The sequence below is a fragment of the Trachinotus anak genome, unplaced genomic scaffold, assembly GCF_046630095.1.
Source record: "Trachinotus anak isolate AG129_WGS33_773 ecotype Australia unplaced genomic scaffold, CSIRO_AGI_Tana_v1 ptg000025l, whole genome shotgun sequence".
Classification (NCBI taxonomy): Eukaryota; Metazoa; Chordata; class Actinopteri; order Carangiformes; family Carangidae; genus Trachinotus; species Trachinotus anak.
In genome coordinates this window covers 12908110-12925307 of record NW_027273876.1, presented here as the reverse complement: position 1 = coordinate 12925307, position 17198 = coordinate 12908110, and the positions used below count along the sequence as shown (strand labels likewise).

The 17198-nt window shown below is 44.5% G+C and overlaps 1 protein-coding gene across 1 annotated transcript; it reads right to left on the bottom strand.

The window, feature by feature from the left end:
- Window positions 1–4177: 4177 nt before the first annotated feature.
- On the bottom strand, window positions 4178–15354 carry sbk1 (SH3 domain binding kinase 1). Its single transcript, XM_071463185.1, has 4 exons — window positions 14675–15354; window positions 7402–7643; window positions 6173–6375; window positions 4178–5653 (listed from the first exon to the last, which is right to left on the bottom strand). The coding sequence occupies exons 1-4, from the start codon at window positions 14710–14712 to the stop codon at window positions 4826–4828; spliced, it is 1311 nt and encodes a 436-aa protein (XP_071319286.1). The 5' UTR covers window positions 14713–15354; the 3' UTR covers window positions 4178–4825.
- Window positions 15355–17198: the final 1844 nt, after the last annotated feature.

The following is a 17198-nucleotide window of genomic DNA, read 5'->3' as shown; positions in this document are numbered from 1 at the left end:
ATTATTTATTGTTCCTTGAGTTCATTTTCATTCATAAACCCAAGCAAAGCTACAAGGATTTGACGACCTCTTTTCCCTGCCAAGCATTTCATGCTGTGATGATGTCAAGTTGAGCGTACGAGTGAGATTTTTCTCTGTGAGGGACTTACTGGTACTTACACAAAATGTTCCAAATGTATCCAAACGAGACACGCTGACGGGAACTGGGACGTTGGGTGGTCTCTTCGCCTGTCACACTCATGTTGTCGATGTTAGCCCTTGCTGAGAGAGCAGGAGGATTTAACACTTGATCTCATGGAGACAGCTGCATCCAGGGTGATCACTTTCCTAGCTGTCCATGCTCCTGGACCACTTACCGAAGGCTTAACATCCAGCTTCCCTCAGTCCTGGGAATCAATTTGGTTTAGCAGACGGTCTTTTAAAAGCGGCAGCTGAGGAATAATCCAGCATTGCTGAATTTTTGTAGGGTCAGGTCAGCCCGATCAAGAAAAAAAAAATATATATATATATTTCCTACTTAACCCTACTGGTATCTAGCCATGTAGATTGTTGAGGAATAGACATGGGACCAAAGCAGCAACTGTGAATTATCCACTTCATGGAAACAGTTTCTTTTGAGTAAAATGTGATGCTTTAGCCAGAAAATACCACTATTTTGTGATTTGGATGACCTGATACTTTGAGTTCAAGTGTAGCCTGCATTAAATGCATTCACTTTTTTGGCTCAGCCTGAGTTCAGCATCTTCCATCTTCTCAGCTGAGCACTGGAGCTAACACAATTAGGACTCTTACACTGCCACTAGGCTGCTGTAGCCCTTTAAGGGCAGAGAACAAGCTATCACAAAGGACAAGCTTCCACTCACTACACAAGCCCTGCGTGTCATGGATGACCTTTCCTTTCTCTTGCACTGTCTGAACTGATTAGCTTTTCTCAGTGGCAGATACACCACAGCTTACCACCGCTGTCCAAACTCAGCCTGATAACAACTTGAGCAAAGTCCTCCACTGTGACACAACAGCTGAAAAGCAGTAAGAAGGGGTGGTGGGCTGATAACTGTTCTCATCCTCAGTGCCATATTCTAACTGCCCTTGAACTCATTTGCTCTTTGAGGGCAGCAGATAATTCCTATCTACAGATGTGTTAATTGGGCTTTCGGAAGGAAGTCAGCATATTAAAGTAGTCTGGGGGCTCGCTGGCGAAGCAGACCAAAGCCGCGGGAAATCACATGTGATTCAAGCTGACCTTCATCTAATGTGCAGTCTGGGGACCATACAAAACTGGGCTGAATTAGCTTTGCCAACACTGGCGGAAAAAAATTCTGCCACATTATTTCTAACTACCCACAGAAATACCCAGGAGCCATGACGTGGTGCATAAATTTATTTCAACATATATTAACATTTTGTTTATTCTTTTTCTTTTTTTTAAAGACACAATACGTATAGTATTTACATTAGATTCTACAACAACACTTGCTGGCAGGAAACAGTTTGATAATTTGATAAGGAGAAAGTGGGTAAGAGGAAGGCTACTCTCTAGAGCTTCAATAAAACTTTATAAGATTTGACACCTCATCATTAAACTTGACAATTCCTGTTATAACAGTCCATGAGAAACAACAGTGCACACTGCTAGCAGTCAATGATGCTGATAATGGCTATGATGTACAACAAAGCCACAGCTGCTCACATCAGAACACTGTGTAACTTGTCAACTTGGGGGCTACATGTATACATAAGTTTTGTTAAATTGCATCATGTTATCACGTGTCATGTTATGATAAGTCATTTTATGATGTGATGTGCATAATGTGTTGCGTCATGTTATGGTTTGTCATGTTTTGCTGTGTCATGTTTTGCTGTGACATGTTACATTGTCTTATCTTATGATGCGTCATGATACAATATGTCATGATGCATAATGTGTTGCATCATGTTGTGCTCCATCATTTTATGGTATGTCATGGTATGATGTGTCATGTTTTGATGTGTCATGTTGTGTTGCATCATGTTACACTACCTTATGTTATGATGGATTATTTTATGATAAATCATGTTATAATGCATCATGTTTTGATGTATCATATTCTAATGCATCATCTTATGAAGTGTCATCAGGTAATGTTGCATCAGGTTACACTGCCTTATGTTATGATGTGTCATGTTATGATATATCATGCTATGATGTGTTATGTGATGATGCATCATGTAATGCTGCATCATATTACATTACCTTATGGTATGATGCGTCATGTTATGATGCGTCATGTGTTGCATTTTGTTATGTCATGTCATGGCACCCATTGTTATGTCATGTTTCACTGAGTTATGTTGTGTTGCCTTGCGTTACTTGACCTTATGCACACGATATGAGGGTCCATCTAATCCCTGTCTTCTTTGCAAAGCAGGGCTGATTCACACCCCACTACAATCTACTGACGGATTACCTTCTGACAAATGCTGTAAGGCAGCCAGCATTTCAGCATACAATACATCCCTTTGACAAAGGCTTCAGCCTCAATCAGTTCACCTTTGCACAATCAAGAGTAAGGCTGGAAAAAGACAGGGGAAATGATAGGGTCCATTAAGAGCTTTGATAATGTAAGATGAGAATGGATAAAGACTTTGGTCGGTGAAGTGGCTCATAAAATTCAAGAAAATGTGTATCTGTAGCAATGAGTTCTCCAGTATAATAAGCTCAGCAGCTGTCAGGAGGAGCTGTGGCTGACTGGGGGGGGGGGGGGGGGGGGGGGGCGGGTGTTAGTGACCAGTTATTTCATTTGGGCTCAATTAGACTTGACGTTCAAGAAGAGGACAGAAGCTGAACCAGAGGAGCATTGGTGCTGTCACTATAGCGACAGAACTGATGGGCTGTCATGGGAGGAGTGGGTATATAATAAAAATGAAGACAAGCACACATTCACACACACACACACACACACCTGACTGACATAACAGTAAAGCAGTTGAAGCAAGAAAAATAATGGTAATGAGCATGCATTGAACCATGCACGCTGATCATACTGTGCTTTTTAGGTGCTTTTAATAATTAGCAGTATCTCTTTGGAAGCTGAAGCTGGAGCTGTGTGCTGGTCAGGATCAATCAACAGCTCGCAGGAAATTAATGGCCGACACAGAGGTCATTCCTGCAGACAAAAAACACCTGGGTTCTGCTATTCGTGTGACACGTTTGGATGGCTTCCCAGAGAGAGGCAGGAAGATTAAATTAAAGGTGAGCATTGGGGGTGCGACAACGTACTCTGAGCAGCTGGGATTGTGTGTTTAATGTTGCATCTCGATAATCAAATATTGGGACGCATTTTGTGATGCTGGGAAAATTAATTTGTACAGTGTCGACCTGCAAAGCAGCTCTGAGCTTGAGCTGACTGAATGAAGACGGAATGGGCTGTACTCACTGACACACATTGATTGCACGCAGAAAATGGATGTTGCTCATGATAAGGTTATGGTGACAGGAAAATGCACAAATGAGTGATGTCTATTCACCAATTTGGGTCAAGAAAACGTGGTCCAGTTCAGATAAAACCCAAAGCAGTAAAAGAAAACTGAGAACAGCAACTGCTACCATGTTATACATTGTGATAGGTTTTAGATCATATCTCTATAGCTCTCATTTCTTGTGGTAGACTGTACATTCTGTCATACTTTGTTGCTACATACAGTGCGTTGCCCCGACTGTAAATTTAAAACCCTAAACCCCCATTTCCCTGTTGTAGAAAATTAATACAGCTACATAGTTGAACTACCTGATATTACGGTGCACTCCTAGAAATATCAAACTATTTACAATAAAGAGTCATAGTTATCTCCTCCTTTACAAAAATCTTGTGCTTTAGCTTTTGAAACACACACATACATGTCCAAACACACACAGCAGGTAGAAAAGAAACAATAATCTATGTTCCATCACCCTTTCCATTCAGAAAATGTACAATCCCTGTATTCTACTGCGTTACACTGGATATGAATCTCATTGAGAACAGTTCGGAAGTGGCAGATGTGTCTTCCAGCCAGTCGATGGTTTTCCATTAATGATAAAACAGGAAGTGACCCACTGAAGTGTCCTGAGGTGGTGTCTATCACTGATGATGTGTATCTCAGTCGAGACACCTGCGTGAAAAGACATCTCATACAAACTGCTACATTAAGCTCTCTCTTTTTTTTTTTTTTTTGTCTTTTTTTTCTTTAGAACACCTTCACTTAAAAAATGTCTGGGACAAATTTAAATGCATTGGAAGTTGGCAGGAAGTCTGAGAAATGGCGGACGAATGGAGTTGCGTAGACTGCCCTCAGATCACCAGCCTTTGACTGAACAGCATCACCTGATCAGGTGACATTTTGGCCTCCCTGGAGCTCGTATTCAGAGATGAATAAAGTAAAGAGACGTGGATTGAAGAGCAAGAAAAGGATCTGTTTTCATGAAGTATCTAATTATAGAATCATTAGCACCACCACAGTGTATGAGCAGAAAACACAAATGTCTGGATGGCAGAATGAGCTGCTGAAGGGGAACATCATCAGCGGACTGTTAAACGCTGCCTGCATGGCCGCTCAGCTTGGGAAGCAGTCTTTGGTCACACATCAAAACCTAAACGGCATGTGCCAATTTTAAGCTGTCCGAGTTTGTACCGCTGATCGATGACGTCCATTTTCACAGCGGTGGATGTGATCCTGAGCTTCTCTTTCTCGGTTAAAGTACCTCCCCTTTTTCACTGGAGTCTCTGTGGTAGTCATTAACACCTCTTCACAGTTTGTTTATTACTGTGAAAATCCATCTAAGTCTCCAGCGCTAACATGAGTGTGGTCAGACACAGATTTCAATAGCAGTTGCCATCACCATCTGGCTTTTGTTCTTGTCTCGGCCTGGAGACTGGTGCTGTCCAGACTCCTCTCTGGGAGACAATGGGTCAGAGAGGACACTACGTTTGAGTGGTGCTGGGCGCAGGCAGGATGTTCCTGGAGGGGTGGAGGGCTCAGGGTGTCGGTGGGAGGAACGTGATGAAGTGGAGGATGAGGAGGAAGTACAACTGCCAGTACACACTCCCGAGCTTGACCTTTCACCTCTCTTGGCTCGGCAAGATGCTCTGCGCCTCAGCTCGCTGACCAGCTCATACTTGACAAAGCAGAAGACGTCCTTGACTCCACAGCGTTTTTCCGGCTCAGCGGCGAGCAGCCTCTGAAACATGCGCAATGCATCGTCAGTGAATCGGCGCCACTGAGACGGGTACGTTCCCACAGGACACCCTGCTTTCTGCCAGCGCCGAAACTCCTCGTAGAAGGCATCGGCTGGCAGCGCCGCTTCCCAGGGGAAGTTGCCCGTCAGCATACAGAAGACCAGCACGCCGAACGCCCACACGTCCAGACTGGTGGTCACAAGGAAACCTTCAGCACGACTGGCGCGGCACACCTCTGGTGCTGTGTAGGGTATGGTACCACTCACCCGTTTGACACGGCAGCCCACGCGCCGGGTCATGCCAAAGTCGGCCAGCTTGATGCGGCGGCACTCGCGGTCAAACAAGAGCACATTCTCAGGTTTGACGTCCCGATGCACCAGGTTTTTACTGTGCATAAAGTCCAGGGCCAAGCCCAGCTGTTGCATGCAGCGTTTGACCATTTCCTCTGGCAGACCCACCTGAGAGGAAAACAGCGAGGAGCAAGCAACAGAAAGAGTCGGGAGACAGAAAGAGAGAAAAATTGAGATTATGATTAATACAGTCTAATAGATGCAGTACATTGTGTAGGAGGTGAGAGTATAGGAGGTGATACAGGGAAAAAAAAAGCTTCATGGCGAGGTTACAGTACTGTTTGAAAGAATAGGTGATGGCTATATTGAGAGGAATGAAAGTACAGAGCGAAAAGTGATAAGCTTCTCCGAAAAGGAAAACTGAAACAAAAGAGTTTAAGTTCTGAGTTCTGCAACCATTTTTAATGAGTCCTCAGAAGAACCTTGAAGTCAAGCACTCCCAGCACATCAACTGGAATAGCACTAAAGCAAAGTGAGAGCTGTGCGCACAGAGAAAAGCAGGACAAAGATAAGGCTCCAATCCCATGAGAGCTTGTTAAAACCGCCGTGTCTGAACATGGCGACTGATTGGAGCAGCTCTGGCTGACTGAGGATGGTGATTGGTGGAAGGAAGAAAGATAGCGTTACCTGTGGGGGGATGATGTCGAAAAGGTCCCCAGCGGGGGCATATTCTTGTCCAAACACATAGCTGTCCTCCGTCTCAAAAAGCACATCCAGGACTTTGATGATGAAAGGGCTGCAGCTAAGTGAGCCTGTTAGACTGTATTCCCGCAGGAAACTCTTCAGCTTCGTCTTGTTCTTGGTAACAAACTTCAGCGCCATTTTGGTGCCTACAGAAATCAGACAGAAATATACAGAACACATGAGCAGACACAATTAAGCTTTGAACCTGTATATGATGTGACATCATATCAAGTACTGCCAGTGGCGGATACTGATATGGGCGATATGGTCAGCCGCCCACCTCTGGACCTCAGGTCTCCCTACTGGAGCAAGGATCCATCTAATAGCGCACAACTCATGTAATTAGTAGGCTAAAGTCAATCACACCATTAACCGCTTCCAAATAAAGCACATTTGATTCATAATATTGTGAATGCAGGCCCATAGTTTCACATACATGTTTTTTTTTGTTTTTGTTTTTGTGAAATCCTTAAATATAATACAAAAAGAACGAGTGGAGCTTGCCCAGGACGTCATACAGGCTAGAACCACCGCTGAGTACTGCCAATATTTTACTACTGAAAATACTCCAAGTTTTATCAAAACGCACTTAAAAGTGAATTTGGAAGTGTTGACTGATACTCTATGGGAACTACCCAACCCTGTCTTGTAACAGCTGCTAGCTTCATTCATATAAACATGTTCAGTGAATGAATGTCACCTCCGTTACACACATACAACCAACCTCTCACGATTATAGCTGCAGAAACACAGAGGCTCTTTAGTGTGCACACAGCGCTATTAATCTCCAATGCCCTCTCAGCCTCTCAGCCTCCCTCTGCGCTACTTTATAATGCTTAGTTATACTGCTTTCAGACTGAGCCAGTCAGCTCTCTAACCTTGATTTTCTTATAACTGAGGATTAAACGGTAGTCCCTAAAAAAATCCTTAACAAACCCTTTTAACTGTGCTGAAATTAATTTCTTGGCACAATGCCTTGAGACTTTATAACATGCTGGTCTTTCTTAACTGGTTATCATCAGCTGTGAGGCATGCTGGCACAATGTGGATATTGAGATCAGAACAATCTGTTTTGTTAAATTTCCTTTTTGTATTTAGGCTTGATTGATAAATGATTAAAAGAAAAACGGATTAGACAGGAACAGAAGATTTTGATGCCTTAACCAACTCACCCTGTGTTCTGTGTGCCACCAGGTCCACCTTGCCGTACGTGCCCTTCCCCAGCTCGCGGATGTGCTCATACTGTTTGGCTACATCTGCTGCCGACAGAGAAGTAATGGCCAGGGCCTGCATGTCCTCCACTGGCACCCCTCCGCAGTAGCCCATCTTGGATGTAGGGGAGCCCCCGCCGCTGCCCACCCGTCCCGGCCCAGATGGAGAAAGAGACAGGCTCGCCTTGACGCTGTGGGGCAGACTGAATGAAGAGAACACTACTTAGAGTCAGGTTTTATTCTGCTGTGACGACTGCAGGTGATATAAATTTTATGCATGAATGTGTTTATGACAGAATGCTCTTCAATGGCTTATGTTTTTTTGATGAATATCCATATATTCTTGTCTGTACAGGATGCACCAGTGGGGGGTTAAATCAGAAAGGCTTTAACAGACCTCCATTTCCATATAATCAATTCAGGAAAGGCATCAACAGGGGAAGGGCTTTCAGTAAATGTATTGGACTTCCTGCTGTCCCTGTAGATCACTCTGGCCAGCTTTCAGATATGGTCTCAGACAGCACTTACTGGCAGACAGCTATGGGAAAATCAATATGACCAGGTAGAGGGACGAACAAATGGAAATAAATTGAAGGAGCTGACAGCTTCAAGGTGTGTACATGCTGGGGAGGCCAGTCGTAGATCATCTGTGACCACACTGAGATGATCATGCACATGCATCTTCCATGCAGTAGAAACAATCAGTGTGGCTGTAAGAAAAGGGGTTGCTTAGTTTTGCCTGGCTTTGCACAGCAAGTATTTTAGTCATATTGCTGAAGCTTAAAAAAAAAAAAGGAAATACTGCAACAGGAAAAAAAAAAGGTTATTGCTGATTTTCAGAAGTGCCAAGTTTGAAATAGGTCAAACTGATCCTAGGAGGCAAAAAAAGCTGTTTTAATTGCAAGTTCAGATGGAGTCAGCCACACTAACTGTACCAACTGACAACAAATTAAAAATCAGAGCTGAGTGACTGTGCACGCAAGCCTCTGTTACAGTGTGTGAGCAAACGGTGAGCAAAATTAAAGAATACTGACACTATTGAAAAAAAGTGACAGAAAACGGACCTTTTTGATGAAATGAAGCGGATCACACTTATGATCCTACCCATTGTCTCTGTCTCTTTTCACACCCCCTCCGTACGCAGACAATCAAATGTAATCATCCAATCATGCACTGCACGCACACACACATATACTCTAATAGGCATCAAATCAGCACAAACAATTTTGCTGATGGCCCCCTTCATCCATCATTCAACAGCAACTGTTTTGCTCTTTGTTCTTGTTTTCCTGCAGCCAGACACCTTAACAAGAGCATCACAAATGTGTGTGTGTGTGTGTGTGTGTGTGTCGACTGTTAGGCACATTTTTTAGAGATTTTTTAGAACCTAATGTATAGTTGATGAAAACATGGAACAGGAAGTTTTGTTCAGACATTCTGAAGGTATTGAGGTTCTTGTCTTGTGGGAAGAGTGTGATAAATATAGCTATTAGACAGCGAAAACTAAAATAAGATGCAACCATTTGCAGCCTTGTGTTCTTGGCTCAGCATTCTTTGTCGAAGAAAAGAAAAAAACAACACTGCAAATAGAAAGAGTGCCCCGTGTACCGTATGTATCTCTGCAGATCACACTTGCTTTTTGATTTTATCACAAGCCTGGAGTTGGTTATATAAGAGACTATGAATATTGTAGCCTACTCAAGCTGAGCGTGCCCACTGTATAGCCTTCAGCAAGTCGACACAAAAGTTGATCACTATCCAGACCAGTCTGTGGTCCAGGTTTGGTGATTAAACATTTAAACAGGACAGACAGACAGACTGGAAGCACATTTCCTCTGACCGCCCACCTCGCGGGGCCCCATAGCCTCTATCAGTGAGAGCAAAGCACAGCGAAGGGAGCGCTTGTTTACTGGCACTCCTTCCAGTCAGCTCCACGGGCAGAGTGTGCAACACTCCGGCATGGATCTTAATCACATTACTCAGCTCCCACAAAGACAAAAGCAGCCCCCCCCCCTCCCCTCTCACACACACCCAGCAGCACAGGATGCTTTGCACTCATTTCCTTTGCAGAACTGGATTAAGAGTCCTGAAATGTGATGAGTGGTTGGGAAGACAGCGCTCTCCGCAACTGCAATGACGCTGTGAATGTGAACCAGAAACTGCAGTACAGTGCCTCAGAGGTGTGGAGATGAAGTTATGTGATTTCTGGGAGATGATTGTGTGCAAGTGTTTACGCGTGGGGGAGGAGGGGGAGCCTGGTGTATCAGTCGCACAGTGACACTCTATCAAAGGCCCTTTGTGTTCCTACCTCTGAGAGGGAGCAGCTGTGAGCCTCGCACGACTCAGCACTGCGTGCTCGACCACAGCCACATGCCCCACTGATCTCCCATGCTGGCCTCTGCTCCTCTCCTGTCCTCTTGGGCGGCTGTAGACAAGGTAACATGAACACGCTCCACATACAGATGAGGATTTGGCTTGAGACACATTTTAATGTCTGTGGGTTTTTGAGTGAGTCCAGCTCATTGTTAATCATCTGTAAGCCCTTTAAAAACAGATCCCTGAGCTCCCCGCTAATTCCTGTATTGTTTTTATTGCTGTTGTTGTAGTAAGACCTTGTAACTTCAATATTTGAGATTTTCATGTTTTAATTGTGATTATCTGGGTTTCAGATAATCAAATCCACTGACATTCGATTATCTGAAAACCCCTTGAAAATCTCCATTGATAAACTCAAAAATACACTGTATAAACAAGGACTGTCTGAAAACAAGCCTGTTTTTTTTGAATTCCTAAAAAGTGGAGATACAGGGTTTTTGCTCAGCAGCAACAATCTGTTTTCCAGCCACTAATTTCCCCTCAAATACAGATTGACTATCCTGCTCCATTTAGCAATTACTCAAATTGAGATGAGTGCATTTACAGTATAACCCTCTTAAAACCAGGTTGTTCCCAGAAAAAGGCGAAACATCCAGTTTTATGTCCTAATAACCACTCTGACGGTCTGGAGACCTGTTGTGTCTGACTCCCCGTGTCCTCACGTGAGATTAAACTGCAGAAGCAGTTGACCTTTTCTTCTATAAACACTTTGCTAGAAATGAGAACAGAGATGAACCCTGTGATGCCACTGGCAACCACTCCTGTAACAGGCTGTCTCTTTACAGCCTCAGGGTGTGCTCTTGCTGTGTTCCTTATCCTGTGTGTTCCTCGCCTCTGAACTCCCAGGGTTACACTTGTGGGTGCGAGTCTTCAGGTGGCAGTTTCAGCTGTCTTTTGTCAGACATACAGTCAGCTTCATTTCTGACCATGTTAACGACTTAACTCTAGGGATGGCCTTTGGTCACCACAACTGTCCGGAAGGATTGCTGTGAACTTTGATGCTCAGGTACTCATTGCCCCTAAGGGATGAATCCTATAAACTTTGGTGTTCTTCTGACTTTTCCTGTAGTGCCACCATGAGGTAAAAATTTTCATTTAACCCGTAAAATATCTCAGCATCTACTGTGTGGATTGGCACTAAATTTTGGTTGCAACCCAACGACTTCAGTGGTCCCCCTCGCCTTTCTTCAAGTTCAACAAAACTTTGATTTTCAGACATTCATGTTCCCCTCAGCATGAACTGTAATAACTCTGATCCCTTAATGATCCTGTTTGTCTAGCACTACCATCAGGTCAAACATTAAATTTCCCTAATACTGTGGTTTGTGACTTAATTCTTGCAAAACAATAACTGGGCAATAATTGTGTATTCAGTGAGCTATTGGCTCTCCCAGCATAAACTATGTGATACAGTTGCAGTGGACTGTGGCATGACATTGATTACCACATAAAGACTTTATAGAGGAGAGGTTCAACCTTGAATAGATTCACATCTCAGAAATTAGTTGTGTAAAAGTTGAAAATTTGGATCATCGAGGTGATGTTGCACCTTCATCTGTAACAACTGTATTTCACTGTACATAAAACATCGAATAAAGAGCAGGGACGATGAGAGTCAGTGGCTTTACACTCCGGGTTTGTTCTTTTTAGTCCATTCGTCCTGCCTTCCTTCATTTTCCTCTTTCTCTCTTGCTGAAAATGTAAACAAGGGACTAATGAAAGAAATAAATAGATTGCTGAGCCTGCCTCACATCTCTACCTCTCTCCATTACTAATGGACTAGTTGCTTTGCTCTCGGCAGAAGAGTCATTATGGGTGAAGACTGATCTCCTGTGTCCAATTTACTGTCAAAATGCCTGACGTGTCTTGCCTCCAGGTCAAAGTGAAACCAGTGAGTGAAATATGATTTGACTGACAGGGTTTCTCTCACTGTGTGTCTCAAAATAAACCAGCTACATGCATAGACACACATATAGGGTGGATGATGTGCATGTTCTGTGTCCATCGTCTTGTTGTCTCAGTGTGGACGGGTTGAATAAAAAAAAAACAAATCACTGTGCTCCAAAACAATGTATCATTCCATCATAATGGGCTTCAGCGTGACAGCCAGTTGCATTCAGGACACACTGTTCCCGACACAAGCATAAAAAAAAAAAAAAAACTGAATCACCTTCCTCAGCGGCACAGATCATCAGTGCCGGTGAGTTGGTGGCTTTAGTGCCTCCGTCAACACATGGCTAAAGACAGCTCCCACTGTGCTGTGATTGGTGAACCTGTAGCCCAGACCACGGACACTCACTTTGACAAATCACCTGCCCTCAGCTGTGCCCGGCTGCCCACATGGACGAACCCTGCTGGGACTGAGTGCTGTGTAACCCATCCCCGATTTGTCTCGCCTCTACTCTCCTTCCCATCATCCCTCTCTCACTCTCCACTGTATGTCACATACTCCATGGAGCTAGAGCATGCTGAAAGGTTGTGGCTGAAACACTGCCAGCCGCTGGCCCCCTGCTGGAGTGACCTACGACCCGGGAAGGGATAACCCAAGGTTAAATTGATCCAAACAATAACTGAGAGTGGAGCTTGTCTATGGAAGGTGATACGACAAGGACATTTGGGATACTGTTGACGACAAATGGGCACAATGATCAATAAAACAGAAACAAAGCATCGGTATTGTAGTTTGGATCAGGGTTTGATATTAGACTCCAGAGCATCTGATTGTAAGCGACAATCATAATAAATGTCATCTTCACCCTCATTGTAATCATGTCCTGCAGAAAATCATTCATCAGTGAAATATCACTGCAATAAGATATCCAGGGAACATACTGTACCTAACCCCCACTCTATCACAATCCAGTAGCCTCAAGTTCCAGTGGGGAGGCTTCATGTGATGTGTGTGTGTGTGTGTGTGTGTGTGTGTGTGAGAGAGAGAGAGAGAGAGAGAGAGAGAGAGAGAGAGAGAGAGAGCAGGCTTTGGGAAATCCAGTGAGACTCAACTGAAGCATCCCTCCCTTTGTACCACATGCTATAGACTGTGTCCCTTTGATCTCAGATACATGGGGAAATGTGGCTCTAATATGAGCTCGGTAAAATGGGGTCCAAATGGGGGTGGGGCTAAATGATGTAACAGCACTGCTAAGGGGACCATCTCACCCACCACTTCAAGGCAAGCCAACAGTATATGGTGAGTTGTGATCCTGCTCGCACACAATAGCCACTAACCACAATCAGCGCGCTAATGTTGATTACTGAGGCTGCATTCACCCGCCCACCCCCACCCACCTCTCTCACTCAAATTCAAATTCAACTACGCTTTAATTGCACGAAAGGGTATTTGCCATCACAGCAAGAGCAAGTGTGGGACACTGTAAAGTATGAGATAATTAAAAAGAAGAACATAGTGCAGAGTGTACAGAAATCAAACACTAATTAACCAAATAATAAAATAATCATTGATGATGTAACAGATGAACATGAATGCAAATTGCATGCAGTATACACTGCCAGTCATACTAAGAACACATCCACACATACACACACATGCATGCAGTATGTACCTTGAGTGACAGAGGTGTCATTGCACTGCTGTTCCCTCACTAAGATGATGGCAGGTGAGCATGTCATCTGCAGATATTAGTGTTGTTTCTTTATTTCCGCCCGGCAGGGCACAGAACGAGCAAGTAAATAAAAATGCTTCGTGTCCTCTTTGTGTCCTAATCGACTGTATGCATCCTCTCTGGTTTCTGTGGAAGCCATGTTTTCCCGTGGCAGCTAAAGTAATCTATGTTCCAGACTGTGGCTGCTGAGTCTGTTTTCCTTTTGTTTTTTTTTTTGCGCTCACTGTTAAACTGTGTTTTGGTGATGTCCATTTCCTTGTGTTTTGTGGCTGCGTGAAGGGCACATATGGGTTTAGTTGGTGTTTGTGTGATGTCATATAAAACCTTTACACTGCAGCTGTTTAATCTGTTTGCTGTAACAGCAGATATTGTCCTAGTTCTGTGGACCGTAGTTGGGACGTTCATGTGGACTTGTCCATATGGCAGTGGCAGCATTCTGCCTGCATCTCACATTGTTAACATTGCACAACACCCGCTTGAGGTAGAGCATCTCTGACTCTGACTTTTACTTGATTTTTGTATGAACAGCTCCTTTAAAGCCACAGCTGCTGTCAAGGCAAAGACCCCAGCCATTACTGCTGCTTCTCCCCCACCAATACAATGTTTGTGACAAAATGAAATCCATGCGTGTTGGCTGCTGCTGTGTTTCATTTAGAGCCCATTACCAGCCTCCAGGCTTCGCTTTTACAGGGTTTGCTCGATCAAGTCAGCTGCTCATTTAAATGCATTAGACGGCATTAACGATGAGATATCACCTGTCTGCCCTGGACAAAGTATAAAAGCGCCATTAAAACTGGAGTGCCCCGGATGCCCTCGCATCCATCTAGCACAGGCTGAATCACAAAAGCGGAGTGGGACACAAACAGGAGCGGATATCACTAATAATGTGGGTGAAAATACAAATGAAGTCGCAGCTCAACCATTAACATGAGTTAGAGTTAATCATAGGCAAATGGTAAATGAAGCCGTGGAGCTGTATGATAACTGTTGACACTGAGGTTTTATTATTGTACACAGGGGTTTCACAGACGAATTAATTTCGCATAATGTGAGCAGTGCCCATCAAGAGTGAGGCAAAGTTCACACAACACAAATTCACTCAGGAGGTATGTGTGTCTAATATTGGCCACATAGGCCTGATCGGGCTGGTTCTTTCTTTCTTTGCAGGTTACAGTATCGTGTAGACTGACCCGGTTTCAGGCACCTCAGGGTGCATCTAGGTGTTACTCACTCACCTGCTGGCGACCTGTCTCTCTCCTCCATGGTCCTGCATCCGCCCGGCGAGCAGAGCTGCTGCGCTCCGCTCAGCACTGATCCGCTGGGGTCTGCAGGGAACTGATGGATGGCTCTCCTCGTTTTTGAAGGAAGTTATTGATCGGTTATAGGTGCTGAGAAAACTGTGCTGGTCCTTCAAAAAAAAAAAAAAAAAAAAAAAAAAAATCTCAGAAGCTTGCAGTTTCACAGCTGACAAAGCCTGGATGAGGTCCGTCGCTGCGCTTTGCCTGCTGCCCGCCCAAAGATGATGATTCCTGCCTCGTTTCTGGAGATGCTCTGCAGTTTGTGTGACTTTCTTTGGAGGCGGGTGAAATCAGAGCATCATCTGATGCTGGATGCTGAGCTGAGGACACAGGCTGGGATCCCTCCTCTGAGCGCCCACCAGCTCAACCTGCCAAGCAGCGGGAGGAGGGTGCGTGTTTATCTTCCGCTCCTCCAGTGGTCCGCATGACCCAGTTCAGCACCACACACGCTGAGGCGAACCCATTCATTCACATCCACACAGAGGCTTCAGCAAACCCCTGCTCTCTGCAGTCTGCATGGGCTGATCTACATGTCCCCCCACTCTCAACTCAGCTCCGCGTCCTGCAGTCTCTGCCGGCCGGTCAGTCTGTTCTGTCCGTCGGTCCAGCGGGACTCTGGGGCTGAGGGGGTGGGGGTGGGGGGTGAGGGGGGTTTGGTCTCAGATGTTGCTCCTCTGCTGGTCCTACCAGTCAGCTCCTTCATTGTTCACCGTCTCCACCCTCTGGCAAACTAATACCCTCACGTGTCCCGGGTCCTAGCGCCTGAACGCTCCCATCCATCCTCCATCCATCCTCCATCCTTCCTCCATCCGTCCTCAGTGCTTCCATGAGCTTTTTTAATTTTGAGTCATGCTCTGAAGGAACAAACTGCCCAACTCTTGCATAATTCAACGGCTTATGGCCTCAAGTACTTCACACGGTGACTTTGCCAACTGTCCTTTGGCTATTAGGTAAGACTTTCAATTAGTTCACTGCCCTGGCAGCTCCCCTTTACTGTACATGTTTAACAACAGGCCTCCTGCCAGGCATGTTTGCCAACCAGAACAGATTGGACTGAGAAAACAGCATCGACATAACAAGGATAACCTCAGTGCATCATCATCATCAAGGACCACTGATGGAGTGAGTGTCTGAAGAGGTGAAATGATTGGATTCAAAGAAAAATCAATGCTAAGGACACTGCTGCATTCCCCTCGGCGTTTTTGTGTTACTTTCTGCCACTTTGAGCTCATCTCAAACCTCAAATGTCACATGATAAATGTGTGGAGCAACTTCTTTTTATTTCTATTATTCCTGTTTTTCTTCCCTGCATTTGCCTTTTCTGTCTATACTCTTCTTTCGTCTTTTCTACTAAAATGATGGCCATGCCCAGGCTGAAACAAGACAAGGGTGAAATATAAGCTGTGTTTTTTATAATCAGACCAGGGTCAGGAAGAGAGAGGATGAAGGAAGTCTAGAAAAAAAGCAAGTCCAGAAGAATATGAGCTTTCTGTTTTCTGTAACAAAACCACCCGGGGTGTTTTTATCTTTGTCGAGGAGAAGGGTGGATATATTAAATAGCTGCATCTTCAGCACCTTTAAGACATTCGGGGGCCTCACACAGCACATGGTAATGATGCGGAGAGTTTCCTCGAGGTTATCGTGGGAACGGAGCTGACATAAATCATAGGGAGGGTCAAGCACTGTGGGCTGACAGCAGAGAGCACCGAGGGTCAAACACACCAGGGGGACGGGCCTGTGAGCTGTGAACAAATAGAGCAGGTCTGCTCCTCCTGCTCCTCCTCTCCCCTCCTCACTTCTTTTTCAGACGCCAGACTCATGTCCTAGTTTCTACTTTTTATGTGTCACCTCAAGTTTTCCACCTCTTGTTGCAAGGGGGTGGCCTTGTTTTGTCACTGTTCTCAAATTTCTCTTCATGCGGAGTTTCCCATGTTACTTTGTGTCCTAGCTGCTCTATAAACTGCAGTGTCATAATGGGGGGTGACATTGTAGATGAGATCTACAATGTCACCAAGTGATAAAAAACTGTGAAAAATATGATACGGCCACTGTGTATTTCAGGAGGGAATGAGAAAAAGACGTTTCTGTGCAGACAAGATAAATTTGTTGCTGCATGGGCACCCATGCAGTTCAGATTTAATACTATCAAAACATGCCACTAACCCCAATCAATGTGCCTGTTCATTGATGAGTAATAGAATCTCATGAGATTATTTGAGTTATATTTGCCATGGCTGATTTCATTATTAGGAAAAGTGGGAGGGAAGTGGAGTCGCTCCAAAGTGATCCCTGCAGATTCTTTGTTACACCCCTGCTTGTAAATGAGTATGAATATGTACTTCACAGTAATAATTTTAAAAATGTTTCCCTGTCAACAATCCAACTAAATCCCTGTAAAATTTCTACCAACATTTGCTTTGGACAGCAGGAACTTAAACTTTGAACAGAAGGAGAGATTTTT